At 35.4% G+C, this 10362-nt stretch overlaps 1 protein-coding gene across 1 annotated transcript; it reads right to left on the bottom strand.

The window, feature by feature from the left end:
• Positions 1-372: 372 nt before the first annotated feature.
• On the bottom strand, positions 373-1874 carry LOC122803192 (olfactory receptor 2AT4-like). Its single transcript, XM_044072803.1, has 2 exons — positions 975-1874; positions 373-417 (listed from the first exon to the last, which is right to left on the bottom strand). Exons 1-2 carry the CDS (start codon positions 1872-1874, stop codon positions 373-375), a joined length of 945 nt encoding a protein of 314 aa, XP_043928738.1.
• Positions 1875-10362: the final 8488 nt, after the last annotated feature.

Below are 10362 nucleotides of genomic sequence, written 5' to 3'. Positions count from 1 at the left end.
ATCAACAGCCTTGTATGAACCTATGAACCCCTGAATTTTGCAGTAATCTTTGGAACTCAATTGAGAAAGCAGGACTGAAACAGATTTTCATTAGTCACTGCACAATGGACATGGTAAAAAGAGGATGAATCTAAATTCACTTTCCTAGGATGTAAGAGATCATTGATGGCTTTAGATAGATAGACAGACAGATAGATAGATATTCTTCTTTGCCCCAGGTGAATAATGACAAATACATTTTCATGACTTATGTATTTTTGTACTTGTAGTCTTCCCTTTATGTACTTCACAAAACTACATAACTATTTTACATCTTCTGTAGTGTCTTGGGGGGACTGATTTCTAAATGTGATATGTAGGCAGATGTGGTGATTATCCTGGTTTTTGTGCTGACTTTCTTTGTAACATTTGTCTTTGCTTACTTTGTTATATGCCAGACTAAAATTGATGCCGTCAGTTAATGTTACCTGGAGTATACAGTTGCTAGATGTCTGGAAACATAAACTTCCATTTATGTAGTGTAGATGTCTGATGAGAATGCTTTATCCAGAACTGACATGTAGAAAAGGGTATCGTCCAAGTTCTATGCGCTGCAGATTTTCGCTAGTCTAAAATAAAACAATTTCTGTAGTACAAAACGTTTGAATATTGTTTTACCCATTATGCTTTTCTCTTTGAAAGATGTTGTCATTCAGTGTTATCTGTAGAAAGGCATGGCATGTCACATTATCTTTTAATTGCTGCAATTTAATGCACAGCATGTGGAAAATAAAGTAAGAAAATAAACAAATAAAAACACTTCAGATTGATCACATACTCCTTAAAAAGATAACAAGATAAGACATTTAATGTATATTGCACCTAGTAAATTTATACATATAAATGTATATCCAAGAAAATAATTTTGTATATTTCACTCACAGTTTCTCATCCGGCTACCCATTTCATTTTTTATTTATTACAAGCTTCTTAACTGCTAATTTGACTTCCTTGTTCCTTAGAGAATAAACAATTGGATTTAATGCTGGGGCTAACACAGCATGGAAAATAAATGGCATTCCATGGAATTGATCAAAACTGCCTTTGGCATCATATGTTACATACCCAATAGTAATTGATAAGTAAAACATGATCACCACCAGTAAATGAGAACTGCATGTAGAGAAAGCCTTCTTCCTTCCTTCCAGAAAACTAATGCTAATTACAGACTTGAGGATTTTCATGTATGATATCAGAACTAAAATAAAAGGTATGCATATTGTTATTAAGGTATTGCATGTTGCCCACAATGAAACTATCGTTGTGTCTTCACAAATCAATTTTACAATAAAATAATGATCACAAAAGAAATTACTGACTATATTTGGTCCACAGAATGAATGCAGTGCTGTAAAAATAATAATTGTTGCAATTAGTATACAAGATAAAGCACAGCTGCCTACTGTTATTTGAATACAGAATCTCCTATTCATAACAGAGGTATAGTGTAATGGATCACAAATTGCTAAATATCGATCATATGCCATTACTACAAGAAGAAAAGATTCAAAGACCCCTATACAATAATAGATAAACATTTGCAAAAAGCATCCATTAAAAGAGATAGTGTTGGCTTTAATAAGAAATATTGACAACATTTTTGGAATTGTCACAGTTGTAGTTAGCATATCTAAAATTGCCAGGATACCAATGTAAAAGTACATGGGTTTGTGCAGTTTCTTATCTGTCACTACTGCAACAAGCAATGAAGAGTTTCCAAGAAGTATTACCAAGTAAAGAGCCAAAAAAATGAAAAAGGGTATAAGGTGATTTTCCTGAAGGTATGGTAATCCAACAAGAATAAATACTTCAAGATGGGTTTCAGTTAAATTCATAATTATCCTGGCCTTCCAGTGTTGTGCTTGATCTTGGAAAAAAAAAGACTGTCTTAGAAGCTGTGTTATATGCAACATGAAAACATCAACATTAATTTTTTATACAGTATATGGATACAGTGATATGAACAAAGTGTCAGAATATGTAATATAAACCAGTAAAGGTTATTTTTTTTACTGAATTCAAAGGAAGTGATTCTTACTACATGCACATGTGTTATAGATTGTATTTTTTATTTACTTACTGCTGTTTGATAATTGGTTAGGTGTCCTGGCTAACTGACCCATTTTTATCCATGACCCAGCAATATACAATTACAAAACAAAGGACAAATGTGACTTTTATGTGCAACAGCTATACTATTTCTTTTCTTATCTGTCTTTGTTGACCATGAAAAGTCCAACTTGGTATAACATATATTCTGTGGAGGCCTAGGGAGAAAAGCTTCACATTTAGGTTACACATGATGCACATTTATTATTGCAGGGTGAAAACGTCTGTACGTGAGCTTATTTACATGATTTGTAAACATTTCTTACATGAGCATAGCATTTTAATACAATAACAAAGAGAGAAATTAATATAAATTGGCTAATCACTGAAAGAGAAAAATAAAATACAATAACAGTTAATTTATAGCATGATGGCTGCAGGGAAATGATCAAATGGAGTGCTTTTCAGGTTAGTAATAATTTACACACAGACAAGTAGTAATGCAGCTTAAAAATGAATGATAAGAGAGACATGAAAGGAGAAATTATGGAAATGAGCAGGAAGATAAATGGATAGAGGCGGGATTTAATTTAGTGGTGAGGTGTGAGAGAAGACATGAAAGTAAATACAACTAAAATCCTCAGGAAGGTATTCTTTCAATCTAGCTTTGCAGGCGGTTCGTGTTTTTTTATGTCATTTAGAAGATGATCCCATGTTGCAGGAGCTAGCTTACTGAACAATCTTTCACCAATGTTTGCACAAACGTGTGCCTGCCCAAGGTAATGAGGTTTTTCTCATTCTGTTTTAATGCATATCACTATAACCTTACAATAAGTGTTGACTTTGAGGAATTTTAATGTTTACGCAGCCATTAGGTTACATCTTTAGCTCTGACTAGTTTTACAGATTTGACTTTCTGCAAAACCTCAGATTTTACAGGTTTGCGTATATAATACTGAACTGCTTCAGTATGCTTTCCATTTGGGATATCAGATTACATAATAAAATATTATATTATTAGTAAATAATAACTATTACAGATTATTACATTATGGTTATAATTGTTCCTTACCAGGAATTCTCCTGAGTATTTCAATTATATTTCTTTAAATGCTCTTGATTTATCTGGCACAACAAAGTTGAGAGTGTTAAGCTGAAACACTAATAAGCATCATGCTGTCATCTTGAAGCCTGATCTTTGCATGTACATGTGCTTCAATATTGACTCAGAAACAATCACTTAAGGCATAACTCAAGCCAAATGTTAAGTATGGATTTTCCAAAAAGAGTTTTATCTGTATTTTAATTAACACCAAGCTCCAAGTATGGCAAATAAAGAGAAATAACAATTTAAGAATTATTTCATTTGCCTTTTAGCCAAGACTTGGTTCTTTTGGGCTTTTTGTGAAATTTTGAGCTTTCTTTCCTGTATTTGTTTCATATTCACTATCACAGGTAAGCAAGGAGGAGATGAAGGTTCTCAAGTGAGTGCTATCATTAGAAAACAGAGAAATTAAATTAATTCACAGACCCAATGAAAAGTTTTAAAACTAGGTACTTACAAGTATCCCAGATAGCTAAGCATCATGTCTCAGATAAGTGGAGCCTAAACAAAAGCAAGTATTTGCAATTTGGGTTTTAATGCAAATAAATGAAAAAACTCTAGCCACATATCTGATGGGGTCCAGAAGTCTGCCTTCTGAGATCTCACAAAGGCTACTATGGATCTGGTTTGAGATATGAAGTGGTCAAAAGGCAATTACCACATTAAAAGAAGAAATCTTACAGCCTAAAAAGTAGCTAATTAAGAATTCCACTTCTATAAATTTTAAAATCTGCAACCAAAGATTCTTTCACAAGATTGTAGCATGAAAATGTCTAAGTGTATACATATGAGCTACTTCCAAAGCTATGAAAATGGCTGGAAGCCACAGTGAGTTGGTTGAAATGGGGAGGAAGGGGTTATATAAAAAAGTCAGAAAAGGGAGTAGAGCAATCAGAAAAACATATACAGTGAGACTGGGAAGATAAATATGGGAACTAGGAAGAGGAGGAGGAAGGGTGTCCTTTTTTATTGAAGAAGGTTAGATGAGGAAGAATGTAAGGGGAAGGCAGGTATGAAAAGAGAGTAGAGATATGAATGCAAGGACATGCGCAAAGAAACATAAACCATGAACAAAGACCAATGGGTTGGTTTTGATACAAAGGGGGTGTCAGACAATGGTGGTACTGGTATACAGATGGAGGTCTATTGGTAATGATGAGGACTGGACAACAAATAAGGGAAGGAGGTGATGCACAAGAAAGGAGAACACCAGGATGGGGGATATGGTAGATATTCACTCTTGACCCTACCAGGACTAGAACCAGGAAGAAGTGAGTCACCAACATGACTGTCCTCCATACAAGATCCTACATCAGGTTTTAGTGATGGCAGTACCGGGTTGTGATGGAAGTCTATATGTTGTACAAGACCATCTACAGGTGGCTAATTCAGCCACCAAACTGTTGGTCAATGTTTTCTTCAAACATTCCTGCCAGATTCCTTTGAATGACAAGTTTGATACCCCTGGTACAATCAGTGGAGGGAGCAACAGCACTTCCACCCAGAAAGTGGGTACTAGATGCTACTGGGATTGCCAAGAGGTCAGCCTTACCACATCCAACTGGGAGACAGATCTGCAGGCAGATGGGATGCTGGTGGGAGAAGGCTATGGCCAATGGCAGAGTGAGGACCAGTGTTATATCACTGTCATAGCCAAAGCAGATGTTGTAGAAAAAGATAACATAAAAGGATAGATAGAAAACAGCAAACATCAAGAAAAAAAATAATTAATAGCAAGAAATAGAGGGCAAGGAAGAGAAAAAATGGATTAGCACTGTGAATGTATGTGGTGACCATTGAAACTGCCACTTACTTGTGTACTACACAGCTGCTAGGTACGCTACTATGCCAGGTCCTGTAGTTCTATTTACATAAACTAAAATGTCCTTATTTTATGATGTGCCTGCAGGTCAACAGTGTCACCCTTGACCATGTTTGGATGGTTGAGTTTGAGGCAACAGTGGAGGTTGGCAATGCAGAAATAAGAAGGCCATGGGTACTATGTGTGCTTGCAACTCTGTAGCAATGCTATAAGGGACATGGACAAGTACATATCATATACATTTGGTTAATAGATCCATTTAAGTATAGAAGTAATCCTTAGCAATGTAGGCAGCAATGAGCAGCTGTCTGACAAACATCAAAAGCTGATTTGCTACACATTGGTGCACACAACAAGGATAGAGTAGAAATGTCAGGGGTACACCAGGTAAAATTGTCAATGACATAACCATATGATGGAGTGATGCATGGACAATATGAACCACGCCCTTCCAAACCTTTATTTTTACAACTTTATTATTGGCATTAACTTCTATGTTTGTGCATATTTTTTTAGCTTTTAGTATTCAAAATGTACTATGATTTTATGAAGGTAACAAAATCTTTTGTAACTTTGTATCTCGCATTTTGGTGCCACCTTTCTTAGAAAGTGAGATGTTGCACAAGATGTTGTATAACATGCCTTGCATTTGGGCCCCACCCCCTCAAGGAAGTGAGGTTCATCCCTTAAGAAAGTGATGTTTTTATGGTATTTAAAGGATGTGAGGTAGTCTATCTGTTTGTCTGATGATGTTTCTGTAGCAGTGGAAATGAAAGTGCTTACATTTGTTTATTAAAATACCATTTTGTGGCTTTGGAGCAGTTTTTTTTCTTCTTGCAGTGTCACTTTTCACCATTGGGCTTGATTACTTGGTTGCTGTTTGTTTTTGCCTTCCACCATGTCACAAATGGATATTTTCAGTGGTCTAGACGTTGGGACTCTCAATTCAAATTGCACTACTATCTCAGCGGAAAGAATGGCACATATTAAGTGCATGAATGATCTAATGCAATGCATGGTTGTCCTTATAACTTCTTCTAATGCAAATGTTGTTCCTTGGAGCAGAATGGCTTCGTCGCCTTGTGATTTGTCCATGGAGTGTATCTCAGCTATGCAGCAGGACTGTGGGGAAGGAACATCTGCTGGTACGACAATTCATAGAAAAGTCAACTTGGGAACACTGCATACAGGTACTGATTTATCTGTCAATATTCACAGTTTAAGTGATTTTTTTAAATCAACGTACAATTTTTGATGAGGAAAGTAATTCTACTAGTCCTGTTTTTACAAGTAATGACAACAATGATTGTGAACTTACCTTTAAAGCCAGGTTGAGTAAAATGGAAAAACTGGTTTTCAAATTTAAATCATTACAAATGGACAACTCATTTTTGAGACATTGTATTGCCAACAAGTGGGTTCCTAGAGGACTGCACCTTTGGAAATACCTGAATGGTATTACATTTGGGTCTATGTTTTACCTTGAACTGTTGGATTTTTTTGACAAGATGGGTTGTACACAAATGGAACTCATTATCAAGGAGAATTTAAGGAACCTACTGAAGAAGAAATTAAGAATTTAGATGGACAGTTATGAAATGACCTGCTTTTTAAACATAATACTGACAGTTTTCAACACATTTTTGTTAAAGTGGCCGAACACGAAAAGATTTCTTTTTCCAGAAAACAGAAAAAAATCTTAAGGAACACTAAGGACTATACTAATAAGGATGTTTACCCTAGGCCACCAAAATACACTTGTATTTTTAGTTCCAGCAATGACAACAGTGAAGAGAATGATGGTGTTGACCCAAACAATGGTCAAGATAATATCAACAATGACCAGAATGGCCTTTGGAGGTTCAAAAGAATTCAGGAAAGGTTCAAAAAAGGGGTATGGCAACCCTACCTCTAGGGACAGTCAGAAAACACGGGTTTTTTGAAACCCTCATTGGAGTCGACCTCAGAACTAGTAGTTGACAACATATTTGATGGTAATGACCATGTTGATGCATCTGATAATGTATACGAATTTCAAGGTTGTAAAATTTACAATTTTTCATCACTTCTTGTTTTTCCTGTGTTTGATTCATTGCAACAACACAGTTTTAAATATGTACCATCTAACAAACCTGATTTGGTTGATGTGGTAACAGAACTTAAATATTTTACCAGAAAAAAATGAACCTTAAATGTATTTTACCTCCTGATGAGCAAGAGTCTGATATTCCATTACTTTGAAGATCTAGTACCTTCAACCCCCCATTAATTCCAAGTATACATCTTTTTAACAATTATATGAGCAAAGTATCAGGGAATGGCATTCTAAGCATAGGAGGTATAAGTTCCACAACCTTTCAAGTGAAGTGAGGGAACTTATGCATAGACTTGCCAATGATTCCAGCATACGAATTATGAAACCAGACAAGGGAGAGGGTGTTATCAACATGAACAAAATTTTGTACTCCTGAAAGATGCTGGAATTTTTACAAAATGGTAGATATTTTGTTGAGGTATCACAAAATGAGGTAAACATTGCTTATCATAGTATAGACCTTATTTTGGAAGACATATTTATTATATTTGATCTACCTCTTCATGTCTGAGAATTTCTGACTGTTTCCAAGCCTAAGATCCCAGGAATTTTTGGTATTCCCAAGATTCCTAAGTCGGTTACTGACCCTCCATAGTAACCTATAGAGGCACCAGTTGGTTTGAAGACTGAACCATTGACAAAATATGTTGATATTAAATTATTTTTTTTGTGAACAAATATATTTTAAAGATTCATGGCACTTTCTGAACTTGATTTCAGGGTGTCCTTTTTTTGCCTAATGCCCTAGTGGTGACCATCAATGTCAAGGACCTTTTTTTGGTTATTCCCTTTGATGAAGGACTGGACTGGTTCCACCAAGCTCTGGTTAAAAGCTCTAATCTGTCCAATAATGAAATTAGTCTTGTATATCAGATTATGGAATTCATCCTGACAAACAACTTTGTATACTTCAAAGGGGAGTACTACAAACAATGTATGGGAGTTGCGATGGGGGCCACTTGCACCCTTCTCTTTGCCAATATGGTCCTATGGTTTTGAGAAACTAATTTTGTTTTAAATTCAGTATTTGCACCTATGTTGGCTTTGTATCTGAGATTTTTAGATGATATTTTTATTTTGTAGAAAGGAAATTTGGAGGACTTAGAAAATTTTATGGACTTCCTTAACCACTCTAGTGATTTTTTGGAGATTACTCATCACTATCATAATAACTGAATAGATTTTTTGGATGTGACTCTTTACAAAAACTTGGAGAATTGCAGATATGAATCTAATATATATATATATATATATATATATATATATATATATATATATATATATATATATATATATATAGGAAACCAAGCTTTTCTAATTCCTACTAACATTTCTCTAGCCAGCATCCGATCTGAAAAAAGCAAAATTTAATAAAAAATCAGTTAATCAGGCTATGTTTGTTGGTTTCAGATGGTGAAGTGCTCAAAGTAGAGGTTGAGAAATTGGTTGGTATGTTCCTCAAAAGGGGTTACTCTAAATATTTTTTGGATAGCATCATTGATTATGTTATGGAAAACAGGGATGTTAGATATGAGCCCCTTTTATGCAGCAATGATGTGCATACCAACTCTATTAATCTTGATGGTCAAGGAACTAACACTCGGCATGATCATCATAACTTGTCACAAGTATTTGTTTTGTAATACAGTTCAGGTATTTATTTATTACACGACACGACTAAGAAACAATAGGCAACTGTTTTTGGATAATTGGGACTTATGAGTAGATTGGGGCCAGAACCCAATTTTGTTTATAAAAATAACAAAAACTTTAAGGGTGTTTTTGAAACCAACAAGCAACAAATAAACAGCCACACCAATGGGTGTGGAGTGAAAAAAATGTGGGGGTCTGCCGACAATGCAGGTATATCCTGGAAGTTAGTAGTTTCCTTGTTCAAGATTGCCCATTCTTGCTTACTGTTAAAGGTAAATATGACTAAGGGGGGTAGTTTATATCAGTTTTTGTGCCACTTGTTCTCCTTTTTATATTGGCAAAACTAATGGCCCCTTACGTATGAGAATTTATCAGCATCTTTATGCTGCTAAGAGCAAAAATGCAAGTAATGCACTTTATAAACATTCCACCATGTGTCCTGGTTATAATAAATTTGTATTTGTTATTTTGGAAAACGTGAGTGCACTAGATACACGGGGGGACTGGGAGACCTTAGTGGAGAAAAGGGAACTGTATTGGCAAGTTCTCTTAAATGCTACTACCCCACCCCCCAGGGCTTAATGAGTACATATCAATTAAACCTATTTTAAAGTTGAAAGCAGGTATTGTTTGATTTTTATTATGAAATGATATGCACATTTTAGTATATTAAGTAACTAATGCAATTTTATTATTGGCATTAACTTCTATGTTTGTACATATGTTTTTTTAGCTTTTAGTATTCAAAATGCACTAGGATTTCATGAAGGTAACAAAATGTTTTGTAACTTTGTATCTTGCATTTTGGTGCCATCTTTCGTAGAAAGTGAGATGTTGCACAAGATGTTGTATAACATGCCTTGCACTTGGGCCCCAACCTCTTCAAGGAAGTGAGGTTCATCCCTTAAGGAAGTGATGTTTTTATGGTATTTAAAGGATGTGAGGTAGTGTATCTGTTTGTCTGATGATGTTTCTGTAGCACTGGAAATGAAAGCGCTTACATTTATTTATTAAAATACTATTTTGTGGCTTTGGAGCATTATTTTTTCTTTGTCTGAATGAAGGTTGCTGGAACAGGGCTCAGTTTTGAGCTCTTTTATTCCTTAATTTGTTTAAATCAGTTTACTCTTTTTTGATATATATGCACTGCATTTGTGTGGGTTTGCACTTGTTTGTGCATCATGCACTGCCCTGCAATGGAGGATGCTGTTGGTGGTTATAAATGCAAACATTTTTGCCTGCAAATTTCCCTTAGTACTCTGCTAGTGCTCTATTGGTGAGTTCCCGCAATTGTGCCTCATGAAGCTTACCCACTACCCCTTCATATTTTTGACCTTGTCTCCTGTCATATACTTTACCTAGTCCTTCCTGTCCTCTCCCTGTTTCTGACCACATTAACTTACCTAGCATTTTGTATGGACAATTTCTTACAGTTTTCCCAGCCAGCCTAATTGACATGGGCATCCTGAGACAATGTAGCAATTGCCTCAAGTACGCTGGCAACCTACTTCTTGTAGTTCACACAAATTCAATATGTGAGAGATGCATCTATATTAAGAACTCAGAATCCATGCTCTCTCGCTCACCAGTCAGTACATC

Source organism: Protopterus annectens, chromosome 5.part1 (genome assembly GCF_019279795.1).
Source record: "Protopterus annectens isolate FY-2018-M chromosome 5.part1, PAN1.0, whole genome shotgun sequence".
NCBI classification, from domain to species: domain Eukaryota; kingdom Metazoa; phylum Chordata; order Ceratodontiformes; family Protopteridae; genus Protopterus; species Protopterus annectens.
The sequence above is the reverse complement of the archived record's forward strand: the minus strand, read 5'-3'. Positions and strand labels throughout refer to the sequence as shown.